Source organism: Chiroxiphia lanceolata, chromosome 20 (assembly GCF_009829145.1).
Source record: "Chiroxiphia lanceolata isolate bChiLan1 chromosome 20, bChiLan1.pri, whole genome shotgun sequence".
Classification (NCBI taxonomy): Eukaryota; Metazoa; Chordata; class Aves; order Passeriformes; family Pipridae; genus Chiroxiphia; species Chiroxiphia lanceolata.
In genome coordinates, this window is record NC_045656.1 from 3,932,241 (window position 1) to 3,946,569 (window position 14,329).

The 14,329-nt window shown below is 44.8% G+C and overlaps 1 protein-coding gene across 12 annotated transcripts in view; it reads right to left on the reverse strand.

The window, feature by feature from the left end:
• Positions 1–14,329, reverse strand: part of SPNS3 (sphingolipid transporter 3 (putative)) — a 47,245-nt gene that overhangs the window by 16,534 nt on the left and 16,382 nt on the right. For 10 of the 12 annotated variants that reach the window (XR_004360515.1, XR_004360513.1, XR_004360514.1 and 7 more), the window contains 7 exons: positions 12,831–12,896; positions 12,245–12,381; positions 11,569–11,720; positions 10,665–10,731; positions 9,694–9,884; positions 7,218–7,370; positions 3,899–4,088 (listed from right to left, as the gene is read on the reverse strand). Coding sequence is in view for 9 of the 12 variants with exons in the window: in XM_032707792.1 (XP_032563683.1) it covers positions 3,899–4,088; positions 7,218–7,370; positions 9,694–9,884; positions 10,665–10,731; positions 11,569–11,720; positions 12,245–12,381; positions 12,831–12,896 (956 nt within the window). In the remaining 3 variants the exon portion in view is untranslated. Of the gene's footprint in view, positions 1–3,160; positions 3,679–3,898; positions 4,089–7,217; positions 7,371–9,693; positions 9,885–10,664; positions 10,732–11,568; positions 11,721–12,244; positions 12,382–12,830; positions 12,897–14,329 lie in introns of those variants that run through there. The other 2 variants (XM_032707793.1, XM_032707790.1) reach the window with 2 other exon arrangements.

The following is a 14,329-nucleotide window of genomic DNA, read 5'->3' on the forward strand; positions in this document are numbered from 1 at the left end:
CAGATGGAGACCCAGCCATCAGGAAAAGGGGTAGGGCCCCCAACAGTTCTTACAGCTGTGGGCTCAGAGAATATTAACCCTCTCAGCCAGCCCTGGACACAGATTGGAGCAGCCTGCCCAGGCTAGGTGGGGCTTTAGGAGAGCAGTAAAGCTACACTGTCAAGGTGGAGCAGTGCTAGAAGGCAGAGTCTATTTAGGACACAGGCCACAAAGTCAGATGACACCTGGGAAATAAAATCCATGGTTACAACAGGCATCCTGTTCAGTAAGGCCTTGGTCAAGATGTTGTAGCTGGTCTAGGAAAGACACAGTGGCAAATGCCCAGATGTTTTTGGAGGGGTGGCTGATGTTCTCCTAAGGAGAACCAGACCTGTTGCACAGCTTCCTGCCTCCTCTGTGGTTCTGGTCTGTTCTGCTCATGTGTTTTCTTCTCCAAACCAGTTTGGAGAACAAGTTCCTTGAAGAACTGAGATACTTAATATAGACCATTATCCAGATAGCTTTCTCTTCACAAAGCTTTATACAGGTTTCCTAATTTGCAGCTGAATCCATTCCCTCACACATAGTTGCTTTTCCTTAAGTTATATAACAAATATCAGTCATTTCACATACTCCTTGAATATGTGTTAGTCTTGGATCTATGCATCCTACTGTCCAAGTCTGCCCACTGACACAGCCTTGGCAGGCTTTGCCCTCACAAGAGACAGAGTGCAACTGTTGTTCTCCAGTTCAGGACTGTTGCAATATCACTGCTCCAGCCTTAGCTGGAAAGCAAGTGAAACATCTACATTAGAGAACTCTGGGCAAACACAAAATGTGGTTGTTAACATGGGGAGCAAAATCACACAGCTCAGCTTTTTACCAAGACACTTGGCAATAAGGACTGGCTGTGAAATCTTGCACTCCCCAGAAAATATTAGCTCGTCATCCCTTTATTTCAAGGTAAAATTCTCTGAAGTAGATCTGTTGGAAGATCCAAATTCATCAAGCAATAGTGGTATGAACTTACCTAACTTCTGTCAGTGGTGCCATGGGTAGCAAGAGATAGTGCAGGTTAAAGGGAAATAGGAAGGAGATAAAGAGCAAAGAGATTTATTTAGATCCTGGCTGATACTTTAAATATAACAAGATGCAAATCCAACAGTTAGAGCAGAAGGTTCTGAAGGCTTCCAAACTGTTCCTAGATATCACCAATGGAATAGATGACTCCCTGCCTTCATACATCAAATGAGAGATTGATCTATCTCCCTTATAGGAATCTTGTGATGTTTAGCACTTCTAAAGTGTAATTTCCAGTTTTTCTTTCTCTTCATGCTTTTTCCAAGTTATTTAGTCTGTACAAGCCCTCAGAACAAGAGCATCTCATGGCCAGTGCAAGAAAAGTAGAATTCATCTTTAGGAAATAAGTTATGCTGTCAACCTGGAGATCAAAGGAATGGAAATAAATGAAAAATTATCCTTGATAAAAAAATGTGATATTCAGTGGCTAAGGCCTCATACTCCACAGAGTAATAAATTCAAACAGAATTGTCTTAATGTTAGAGACAGAGCTCTGTTAGATTTTCTTTTCTTTCCTAAGGTCTTGTGTGGATTGCAGATGTAGGGTCAGCTCCTCACCTCCTGGGGTTCAGCCATGACTTTCCCAAGCACCTGCACTGCAGTGAGCACAGGGCTTTCAGCTGCTTTTGGAGACAGAGCAGATGGAGACAGAGCCTCTCTGAAGTCAAGAGCAATCTCACAGCATTTCAGCCCATCTACCCTAACAGAAACCCTGGAAGTCAGCCTTGCCATAGTCCCACATTAACTTGAGAATTCTTGTGCTTTGAAACATTTCTTCCAGCTTTGGCCACAGCCTTGTTCCCCTTCATGATCCCCCCCAGTGCCCTACAGACACCTCTGTCATTGCTTCTACCCTTTCTTGCTGCAGGGGCTCCCACATGGTGAAGCAGAGACAGGTTGTGCCTGTGCCTGAGAGACAGGGACTGGAAAACCATTTCCTGCTCCTGTCCTGCACAAATGGAAGATCTGGTTCAGTGGGGCCTTCAGATTAGAAGCAGCAGCTGCCAGGGCACTGCAGTTCTGCCAGCAGTGTGCCTGGTGCCACCTTGTTAGGAAGGCACAGAGAGGCAGGGCTGGGCCAGAGGAGGGGATGCTCAGGCAGTGCAACAAGTACCAGGGGAATCAGGTGCTGACACAACCTACAATTTATTCCCCCTGCCCAGTGCTGGAAGACCTGCATAGAGCACATCAAACAAAAGACAAAATGGCAAAGCCTGTTATTAAAAAACTACCTGGTCTGCCCTTTGGAAGAAACTTAAAGAACACAGTTATCCATAGCCCAGTTTGGAATTTCCTTCTGGATAACACCCTGCTGGAAGACACAGTGCTGTTTGTGAGGAGAGAAACATTTAAACTTTCATCAGTCCTTATAGAGCTCCTTCATCAGGAACTGTAGTGACAGGACAAGGGGCTTCACACTGACACAGAGTAGGTTTAGATGAGATATTGGGAAGAAATTCTTCCCTGTGAGGGTGGTGAGGCCCTGGCACAGGTTGCCCAGAGAAGCTGGGGCTGCCCCATCCCTGGAAGTGTCCAAGGCCAGGTTGGACAGGGCTTGGAGCAACCTGGGATAGTGGAAGGTGTCCCTGCCCATGGCAGGGGGGTAGAGTGAGATGATCTTTAAGGTCCCTCCCAACCCAAAGCATTCTGAGATTCTACAAGTCTAATAAAAGGTATATTTTGGTAATTCAAACCCAATACATTGGTTCACTCATCGAACACACACTGGCAAATGAAACTGTTGTCCTCCAGATTTAATGACAAAAAAGAGAACTGAAGAACAAACTCAGAGTGGGGCTATGTGGGAACCTGAGAGACAGAAAAAGAAAAGGGCTAATTCTTTGGCACTCAGATCTCCACTCCTGAATCCAAAAACAATCTTCAGTTTCACATTTTGCTTTGTGTACACACACTCAGACATGCAAATCCACTTGTTTTTCTGTTGGTGTAAAGGTGTTTTTCCACAGGAATACACATTCCTGAGGAGTCAAAAGGAAAACCTCTTTGAACAAGTGTTATTCTTAGAAGCAAAAAACCTGCAAAAGCACCCTTTTGCAGAGAACTGTTGATTACTGTAATTAACTTTACTTGGATCCTCTTATTTATGTTAATCATGGTGATTTTGGCTGTGGAGTCACAGGAAAAAACCTTGGAGTCTTTCCCTAGCTGTTACCAGATTATAGTTGAAATAAGGTTTACATTCAGTTCCCTCTCACAGGGAGTTTTTGGAACTATTCAACATTCCTGGTAGGTTTCTGTTTTTCCCTTTGCTAAGAACAGAATTTAAGTGATTTATACTTCAGTTTGCTTTGCCAAAAGCTTGACTTTGAAGATCAGCTGGTGATCTGGGACTTTGAAAATGATGGCTCAATTATTCTTAGCAAGAACTCTGTGTATTGTACAGCCCCAACTACACCAGTCTTTAAGAATTCAGAAAGCAAAAATAAATAAGAATACTAAATTAGCTGCATAGCATTAATAATTAACATAAGATTGAGACTTGCTTTGACTACATTTTTGGAGAAGGGACAAGCTTCATGCACAGGCTTACTGTTCTCTTCTTCAGTGCACTCAGCAGGTCCTGAGGCCCAGTTTGCAGTGCTCTGCCTGCCCTTTGTCCTGGAACAAGGAATGCCCAGCGTGGATCCCACTGGACAGGCCACAGGCAGCATTGGAGCACCATTCCCAGTTCTTACCTGGTCACTGTATAAGTCATTGAAACCTCCTAATGGTCTAAAAGACTGCAGAGAATTCTGCAAAAGCCACCCCTTGCCTCCTCCTCCTCCCCCTTCCCATTCTCCCCAGGACACCAAGGGACACGTTGCTGATTGTCACTTACAAAGGTGGAAAGGATGCTGGTCTGGGCCACCATGAGAGCTGTGTAGAGGCACAGGGCAGAGCTGAACATGCTGGTGGCACAGATCAGAGGATCAGCTTTATTGTACATCTTCCTTAATCTTCTCGCGGCTTCTGCCCCAGCGACGACCCCCACGATTCCTGTCCCGACGGTGATGCCTCCGAAGATTAGGCTGGTGACAAAGCAAAGGATTCAGCTGAGCAGGGTACTGCAGGAAAAGGAATGCTGTTAGCTTATACCTGTAGTTTCAGAGGAATCTTTAATGGGGAACTTGAATTTCATTCCATTTGATGTAACCCTCCCACTCCCTGTAAACGGATGTACTGCCAAGCCTCCGTGGAAGATGAGTGTCCTGGGAAGCAGATATTTTCCCATTTCCAGAGCAGGTGTTATGCACCCAGGCTCAAGGAGGACCCTGCCCAGTAGGACCTGGCTTGGACATGCAGTGATGTGGAGGAGACCCAGTCATCTTGGTTACCCTGTGAACCAATCTACTCAGTCATCCCTGAAACACAGATGGAGTAACTCTCTATCCCAATCTGCTGTCTTGGAAGGGATCCTAGCACGTGGAATGATCTACATCTAAATTATAACCCTCTGGTTAGCACAGCTGAGATGAGTCACTTCTCTGACTCTGGGAAACACCTACCACTTCCCAGAGGAGTTCAAAGAATACTGAATAGTTAACTGTGCCAGGTCCATGGAGCATTTTCTGAATGCAGAATGTCCAGCACCACTCAGCTTTGTGTGTCTGCAAATGCAAATGTGTTCTTCAGGAATCCCAACTTCATGCTTTAAAGGAACATGTCTGAACAGCTTAGAAGATTCAGCTTCCAGAGAGACTTCTGTGTGTGCTTTTCTGTCTGTCCCAAATGAGACCCCAATGACAAAGCAACCAAAGGCCAGTGGTGCTGATTGTTTAATGCATCACAGTTCTCCAAAGGCAAACAGGGACAGGACCGATGTATTCTGAGCACAAGTGCTCCTGAATATTTCAGTGTTACATGGTAAGTTCTGTACATTTTCCTGAGCTTTCTCTAACTGCAAAGCAAAGTAACCAGCTGGGATAGGATCTGTTCCTTTAAACTGCAGTGCATCCACTTTTTATTTTCTTTCTGGCTGATTAGGAAGGACTGAATTATTCTACAAGAAAAAAAGAAAGTATTTCTGTGCAAGATAACAAACTTTTAGCATATTTGTAGTCTCCCTGCAAGTTCTTCAGAATTCTGATTCATCACTCACTACAGCTTGATAGTGACAGTAGAGATTGTCACTAGGCAGAGTAACTATCTTAGAGATTTGTTCAGGAGAGAAAAGTTCCAAGGTGACATTAGCTGATTGAAGCATTCATGGAATTGTGTTTAGAATATTCATGTGTTGTAAACTGCAGTTGAAATAAACCTGGAGCTGGAATAAAAGAGAGCAGCCAAAACTAAATCCAAGCACAGTTCAGTTGACTGGGAGTAGGAAAGTACAGAAGCTGAGTCTCCTGGGGAAAGGCTCCTATGGGATCTTTTAGGGTCTGAAAATGCTCCCTTATCTGTCTGATCTGTTCCAAAGTGTCTGCACAAAGACCTGAAAAAAAACCCTATTTATCTACCTTGAAAGGACTGAGACCTGAGTCAGCTGTGGTGCCGTTTGAGTTTGTGTTTCCAGGGAGTCTGTGACACAGCCCTGATCCTTAAACAAAGCCTGCAACCGCTGAGCAGCCAGAGGGGATCCTCAAAGTATCCCTGGGCAGGTCCTGGAATGTGCAGCTCAGTTCCTCCAGCACCATCAGCTACAGGTCTGACGCTGTTGTTTATATTCTGTTTCTTCACATCCCCCTGGAATAACAGTCTAAAACCAGCCTTATGCTGCTTCTGGCACGAGTTTATGCCAAGGTTATTTTTAAAGTATCCTGTAAGAAGCAGGACATGAGGTTAAACTATCAGGAGCTCCATTTCCCTTCCCTGAAGACCATGTCTGCTGTAGCAACACTACCGTGGAATAATAATTCAGAAGTGGATTAGAAAGCAAACCAAAGGGCAACACCTTCAGCTTAACAAAGGAAGTATTTAAACTGTAGCTGTGAACAGAAACAGCCAAACAGCTGAAACTGTTCAGTCTCCTCTGCCTACCCCGAGCCAGTCTCCTGGGTTCACTCCCTTCTCAGTATTGTTCACTAGTAAGTTATGAGCCACTGGTGGCATCTGTGGAAGGACAATTCATTTCCCATCGAAGGATTTGGGGGTGACTGTTCAATCCATCTGGTTACACTACCACTCAGAAATCACTTTTGAGCTGGCTCAGTTGTTCCACTGCAGGCAAGCAGAAGAACCCTGTTAGCAGAGCACACTCAAGCTGTGATTATTGCTTTTCCCTTTAATTGTCTTTACCTGGAAAGCCAGTGTAGGAACCACTTAGTTCTTTGAAATCCATCATGAAGGCAGAGACTGAAACCGGATTTGGGATACCTCCAGAAGAAAGGGACACTTGTATGGAGGCCACTGGTAGGGAGTCAGTCCCAGTGCTCACTGTGACTGAGGGCAGCCATGAAGACTCAAGAGGAGCACTGAATGCATTTCTGTGTTCTGGATAACACACTGTATGCTGGATAACACATAACACATTTATATTCTGGTAACACATAAGGGAAAATTTCTCTTCCTAGCTGGGGAAAATTCATCCACAAAAAGTTCTGATTGCTTCAAAGTCTTCTACTCTTGTAAATTCCTCTTCCCACCCACCATTTGGTATTTACTGATGGATCTTCACTGATCTGGATGTGCTCTGTAAGCAGAGCTCTGCTGGCAGGTGCTCACAAGACCAAATCATCCTGGTTTGATGCAATGATATGGTACTAGATCAAAATCATCAAGTTTTCTTCATGTTGGGAGCCACAATCACCTGGCCAACACAGCAGGGATTTTAAAACCATACTAACAAGCAGATAATGGGGAAGTCACCAAAAAGGATTTAAACTATTTAAATGTGTATTTAAGTAGCTTGGGGTGCACAGGCGTTTGTCAACTGAAATCTCCTTGCTAAAGCTGCTCCTTTTTTTTCCCCCCCAGTGTTCCTGTTACTGCTTCTTCCCAATTTACTTACACAGGGCTGGCAGCATCTTCCCAGTTAACTGAGTGATTATAAACAAACAAATAGGAGTGTCTCAGCATACCTGGAAGCAGTTTAGTCTAACATTCACACCCCATTGCCTTCACCAGAAGTGTTCAGTCACATCCTGCCCTCCCCCTTTGGAAACAAGCTGTGATTTAGGGCTGTGCAGTGTTTCCAAGGTGGTTCCACAGTCCCAGCTCACCTGTTGGATGAATTGCACGATTCCTGGAGGCAGGGGGGGACAATGCCCTGGACAAGCTGAGCCCTGTACAGGAACAGTGGTACCCACATTCCCAGGGCTCCAGTGACAAAGGCCATGGCTGTCAGACCCAGTGAGGACCAGACAAAACTACAGCTGAAAGTCAAAAGAAAACAAGGGAGAGATATTAGAAAGAATGGGGTGGAGGGAAAAGGGAAAGCCTACCTGCAATACCCAGGATTTCAGGCAATAACAAAACAATTTGTTCGGACGTCTTATAATCAAAATCCACTCCCTTGAATATCTGAACTCTGATCAGGCTTTATTATGAAAGTCAACAATAAAGTCCTAATTAGAGCAAAGGCCATGACCTACTGATTTCTTGTTAAATCCTGGGCTCTTGCACATTCCATTGCCAGCTTCTGCTAAAACAATTGTTGTGGATTTTTTGATAGCAGAAATACAACAATAGAGAGTGGGCGAGAATTTAATGGCTTAGTAGCTGAAGGAAAGTGTTCTGCGTGCAAGTCTAAATGCCTCAGGATGGTTTTAAGACATTTCTGTAACCAGCACAAGTGAGAGTAACTTCTGGGTCCTCCAAACTGTGAAGATGCAGTGGCTGAACCCCTCCTTAACTCTGAGTGGGTAAAAATAGACTGTCAGTCTGCACAGCGAGTTTTCAGACAAAGGGAGAAGCATTTTTAAAAACTGTCCAAACCTTGTCTCCTTCCTGCCCTATTCTAGGAGAAAATTTAATTTTTGCTGGTCTCTTTCTAGTTAATAGTTTAGGAAAAAGTCCCCTTTAAGGTCACTAGGGAGGTATGAAATCTTAAGGTTAAACAAAAGTGCTGCAAATGACCAGGTGACTACAGATTAGAGGATTTGCTAAGAACTGAGCCTAATTCTCCATCTTCTAAAGATAAAGGACTCTTGGATCTGTTTTTTTGGCAGTATGACTTTATGCTTTGGAAATCAATTGCTAAAGGAAAAGAAAATTAAAATCTATTTTTACAACATCGCTGCAACATCTTTTTGGAAAGAAACTTTGCTGATAGCCTAGTTGTTGAAATGTCGGGTTCATTTTTGATTCAGGAAAATTCACTTTTTATTCACTTCAGGCTATATTGACTACAAATTGTGATCCAACAAACTGGATCTCTGGGGCACTTGCTGTTCTGGATGCAAACAGGATGGAAATCTAACTGTCAGTTAGAGAATGCTGGAGCCTCTGGAAGAAGAATCATGGAATGATATAATCAGCTGGGTTGGAAAAGACCTCTGAGATCATCAAGTCCAACCCTTGATCCAACCCTGCCGTGGTTCCCAGCCCATGGCGCTGATGCCACATCCAGTCTCACCTTGAACACTGCAGGGACGGTGACTCCACCCCCTCCCTGGGCAGCCCGTTCCAATGCCTGATCACCCTCTCTGTAAAGAATTTCTTCCTAATATTCAACCTAAACCTCCCCTGGCAGAGTTTAATACCGAGCCCTCTTGTCTTACTGATCATTGCCTGGGAGAAGAGACCAACTCCCACCTGGCTACAACCTCCTGTCAGGTAGTTATAGAGAGTGAGGAGGTCTCCCTTGAGCCTCCTCTTCTTCAGGCTCAACAACCCCAGCTCCCTCAGCCTCTCCTCATAGCACTTGTGCTCGAGTCCCTTCACCAGTCTTGCTGCCCTTCTCCGGACGAACGCTCCCAAGACAGAGAAGGTCCCAGGAAAGCAGGTGTGCCGGGATCGGGAGCATCCCGCGGGCTCGCAGCGCGTAGCCGGGGCTGGCGCAGCTGCACAGCGGCCCCTGCTGTTCCCAGCCCGGCTTCGGCTGCTCCTCCTGCCCCGCTCCCACCGGCTGGCCGCAGGGTAAAAAACCTGCTGCACTCCGCATTTACTCCGTGCTGCAGCTCAGCTGGTGTTTTCTTTAATTTCTGTGCGGTTAAAGGAAGAGGTCGTCTGCCAGCCACGCTCAGCTGCTCAAAACACGTGGGGAACCACTTTATAAAGCGTGTCGGGGCACAGCACTTTCACCTCGTGTGTCAGAGGCACAGCAGCCTCTCAAAGACCACACAGAGACTGCCTGAGACGTGCTGATCCCACCTTCCTCGGGCACTGAGAGTTACAGATAAATTTACACCTGCAAATAACGCACTTTAAGCGAACCAGCTCACCCCGAGGGCTAAAGCAAGAGGGAAGGGGAAACTTAGTAGAAAGTAGAGCTGGATTTCAATAGGAGCACAGTGCCACAACTTTGCCTCCTTCCCCCTCCTCCAAATGGGAGGATAGAAGATGCAAAGAAATCTCTGATTTCTTTTGTAGCATTCCTGTAAAAGAGTGGAAGAAAGATTTTTATTAAGGGTGTTTCCATCACCTTGCAAACAGCACGAGACACTAAGGAGCGGGGCAGGATTTCATGGACATATTTCTTGAAATGGAATGGTCACTCAGTGTAGGGAACCTTTGTTGCTCAAACCACTCACTTACTTCTTGGCAAGGGATCCAACATCTTGACACCAAGTAGTCTTGGCAGTTCTGGGTACACCTGCTGTCTCATCTGCTCCTCGTCTTGTGCCGGAGATGCTCAGTGCTCTGTGTCTCGCTGTCCTTCTCTGGATCCTGGGAGGGACCAGGAGAATCAGGAGGACCAGTGCTAGACCTCCCATGCAAGGAGTTACCTGTAGACACAAGGTTGGTTGGGTCAAGGATGCCTGTTTTCATATAGATATGGTTTAGGTCGCATTTGTAAAGAAGAGGAGCGACGTTGGTGATTTGTGGTGACTTTGGAGGAATGATGATAAATCCTCCCTCCCCATCCTACAGGTGCATGGTTGCTTCATCTGATTTTGAAGAAAACATGTGAAGAAAGAAAACTGTACTGTGGTGCTCTGGCCACAAACACAGTGATGCAGTCACCAGTGTTACCTGAACAACATCCAGTAAACATTCTGCCCCATTCACCTGCATGTGCCAGTTAACTTTGTACACAAGGCAGGAGGATCTGACAAAGTGCTTCCAAAGCACTGGGTGCTCAGTATGGAGAGACATCATGATGACATGATCAGAACAGAAGAGTTATTTTCTTGAAACCTTCAAATATTAGAAGTTGTTCCCAACAGCACTGAAGGAAACTGGTGCTACCAGTATAATGATATTTTTACCTTCAGATTCCTCTGTTTGAGGAGGTCTCAGTGCAGTGACAACCATTCCAAATGTCCTCAGGTAAGGGGAACATCAGCACCTGCCCTGGCTGCTGTACAGTTTCACCTCCACCTACCAGAACCAGGCAGGAATCTGCCACTTGTCCTTCAGGAAGAGTTCTCTTAAACACCACATTCATGACCAGTCAGGCAGTAGGAAGCCCTTGCACTGCTCCCCTCTTTTAACACAATGGATGTAAGGAATCCAAACCCCAGTGAGGATTCTGCTGTGTCAGTGAATGAAAGGGAGTGACTCACCCTGAATGCCCAGTGCCAGTCCCCTGTGCTCTGTGCCATGCCAGCTGCCAGCATGTAACCACAGCCACTGTGAGCAACAGAAAGGAAGAAGCAGAAAGCACCAATGAACTCTGGAGGGCTGAAATGACGTGTCTTAATGAGAGCACAGAGAAGTGTTCTGCCATAGTTTTCAAAAGGGATACACAGAAACAACCCTCATGGTCTGTGCTAGTCTGCTTGCCAGACTTGAGACAGTGGCAATAATGTCCCAGATTCCCCCTCGGAGTCCATATTCTGTAGAATGACACTGCAAACCCAGATCAAACAGCCCATAAAGCAGTTTATTATTCAGTCCTTTCTGTGCTTGCCACAGGAATTATGTCCTGCAGGAATTTCTTTAGTTTTAATCTGCCTTCTGGGCCCAGCCTTGGCTGCCTGCTCTAGTACAGAGTATGTCTCTAAACTACTTAAAAGGCCCTTCTCCTCTTCTTGACACAGTGGGAATTTAACTAAAAGAGGAGAGGGAAGTACCAGTTCTTCACTGGGAGACATTTAATGGAGGGTTCTTGAAAAATTTGTCAAATAAACAAACATCTAAAAGCTTTTGTGTTCCAAAACCCAGAAATACATTACATACCCCCATGCACACATTTCTTTTAGAATTGATTCAATATTTTATTCAAAGCCACAGTTTAGATTCTCCCTAAAAATGTTGGGGGGAAAAAGTGAATTTTTCTTCAAGGTAAGTACAGAAATAAACCTAATCAGCTCCATGCAAACTTGCTAAGGAAGTGACAAATCCCTTTGCAAGAGCCAAGGCAGATATACATCAAAATATATCCAATTGAGGCTTGGGTGTATTGAATTGCAGGCATGGTCAGACAGAATTTCAAAAGGCCAGTCAATTACTAGCAAGAAAACCAACCTTCCCACTGGAATGAAGATATAGAAGATAGATAACACTGTGGTCCTTTTTCCTTCCTCAAACAGGTCTGCAATGATGGTGGGTGCTATGGTGGAGTAACTGGCTGTGCCAATGCCAACCAGGCCTCGTGAGAGAACAAATATCCTGTAATGCTGCAGGGGAAAGACAAGTTATAGTGCAAAAGAGTCCATGCCAGAAAGAAAGCTTACTGTTAAAGAGGTGCCTTTTGGTGGATCAAATTTAGCAGAGGAAATCAGTTGGACTGCCTTTTGCCTGTGTCTGTATTCCCTCCACTCACACCTGCTCCCCTCCCATCTCACTGCTGGGCTTTCTGCACAGCACTGACTTCCCACAGTGACACCCAGAGGGAATTTCGGGATAGGGTGGATAGAGCACATGCTTGCCCAACAAGCTGCCACACTGTAAGGTCACAAACAACAAATGTTCAAAACAAAAATGAGATCCCATCAATTGCAACAGTAATGTGTGGCTTCTCCACTGCCTAGGCTGGTCTCCAGCTTCCCATAAAGCATTCCTGCATGGAGCACATTTAGTCCAGGCTTGGGGAATGAGTGCTCACTGATACTTTTCCAAACGTGGTTAGAGAGGAACTCTATCAGCTCCTGCAAGGTGTAAGCAGATTATTTTCACAGTACCCTCTAAAAAAGCAACATACAGACTCAGTGATGAAGGAACTGCCCAAGGTGACACCAGACCAGAAGAGAATCCCAGCTCCAAGGATGATTTTCCTGTTGTAGCGGTCTCCGAGGTATCCAAAGATGGGGGCAGCCAGCATGTAACACAAGGTGAACACTGGAAATCCAAGAACCAGCAAACAAAATATTGCTCAGATTATTTTTATCATACGTGCTGCTCATCCCTCAGATAAACTCAGGTTATTTTTAGGGCAGAGGTTAAAGGCAGGCTGAGTTTGTAGAACTAGGAGGGAGATTGATATTTGAGAAAAAGCTAAATGCAGGTTCAAAATACCCATACAAAAATAAAATGTGTGTGAATTATTCAGGTTCTGTATTTCTTGAGAAATCCTTCATCTTTGTGGTTCACATGCTGTGGGATTTTTGAAGGACTCTATTCTGGCCTGACTTTGAGTTTTGCATCATAGCCAGCCTGCCCACAAGTGGAAGTGAGCAACACCACACACGAGGAGGAACTAGAGAACTAAGTAACTTGGCTGTGTTTTAGGAGCAGACAATGGAGAGGCAAAGCAGACAGAACTCCCTGAACTGAAGAGGTTTCATTACCTGTCTGCAGCAGACCTGTCTTCCCATCGCTGAGCCCAAAGTATTTCTGTATATCCAACAGGATCCCTGCAACAGAGGCAGACACTGAATGGCAGCAGAGTATTCTGCTCATTCCTTGTAATTGCCAACCCAAAAACAGGGCTTGCAAGAACTGCAGCACCTTTAGCTTCTAGTTTAGATTGTAAACCATTATTGTCCCACAAGCACAGATGCACAGAGAATTAAAAATTCTTATCACTATAGATATAATTAATGATCTTCCACTGTATAGATCTGATGAGAGTCACTGTTTCAACCACAACTGTTCTGTTTCTTTTGCACCATTAGTACCTAAAAAGTTTAGTGTTCAAAGTTGGACACAATGTAGGACAAAGCAGTGGTGAAGTTTGACACCTCGTGGGTGTTGAGACAAAAAAGGTCATTTTTAGCTCTACGTCCTGCCAAGGCTGCAGATCTGCATTTCACCTACCTTGCATTTCTGCTGAAAAACAATTAAAAATAACAGAAGATACTGCTTGGAATAAGCACACCTGTACTCCAGTATTGAAAGATATCATTTTAAAAAGGCATCTCTTCTCACGCTGCTTTAGTTTTGTCAAAATAGATAAAATCATAACACTGTTAAGAGGAAGAAGCCGTGACCACGTAAGAGAACAAGTTCTGGGTAACTCGCCTGCTGTGCTCACAGCAGCTCATCTGCAGCACAACGGAGCTGGGTGAGGTCAGCAAGAGGCCCCTCTGCTCCCACAGTGTGTTTTCCATGTTGTGCCATAAAACTACACCGCTGCAGTTCTTGAAAGCATTTTGAGGCCAGTTATTGTAAAGCTAAATCCATGCTCCCCCCTGTCCCCGTGGCTGCAGCATCAGTCCACTCACTGTTTACTGATGTGACTTGAAGTCGCACAGAACAAGGTCCAGCCTAATGGCAGCTCCAGAGGTTTTACAGCTGTTTCTCAATGACTCTTGAACATATTTAGGGTTTTTCTAAAGGTCTCAAAAGTAAGTCAGTGATTTCATTCAGTCGTTTTGCATCATTAAAACAGGACAATCAATTGTATCTTTCCTTTCTGGCAGCCAGTGATCAGCACATAGAAATACTGGATTACAGGAATTCAGGTTTGGACTCACAGAGTATTTAAATCAGAGATAACACAAGACTTGACCTGAACAGGATTACAGGAATTACAGGAATTCAGGTTTGGACTCACAGAGTATTTAAATCAGAGCTAACACAAGACTTGACCTGAACCACAGCTTCATCTCAAACTGACTTTCACACTGAGCACCATTAAATTGCTATTCCTTCCACAGAACTGGAATAACTGACCTGAGCAGTTATTGGCAAAGCATTGATTTGAACAGCTTGGAACAGGGTCACAGATCAGAGGGGAAAGGTCTGCATGATCACTGGTTTTAAAAACTGGAGACTCAATTCCAGCACAGTTCAGTGGAAGAGCTTGTTTTCTGTGTGATTGTTGATGTAAATTCTGTCAAAGCCT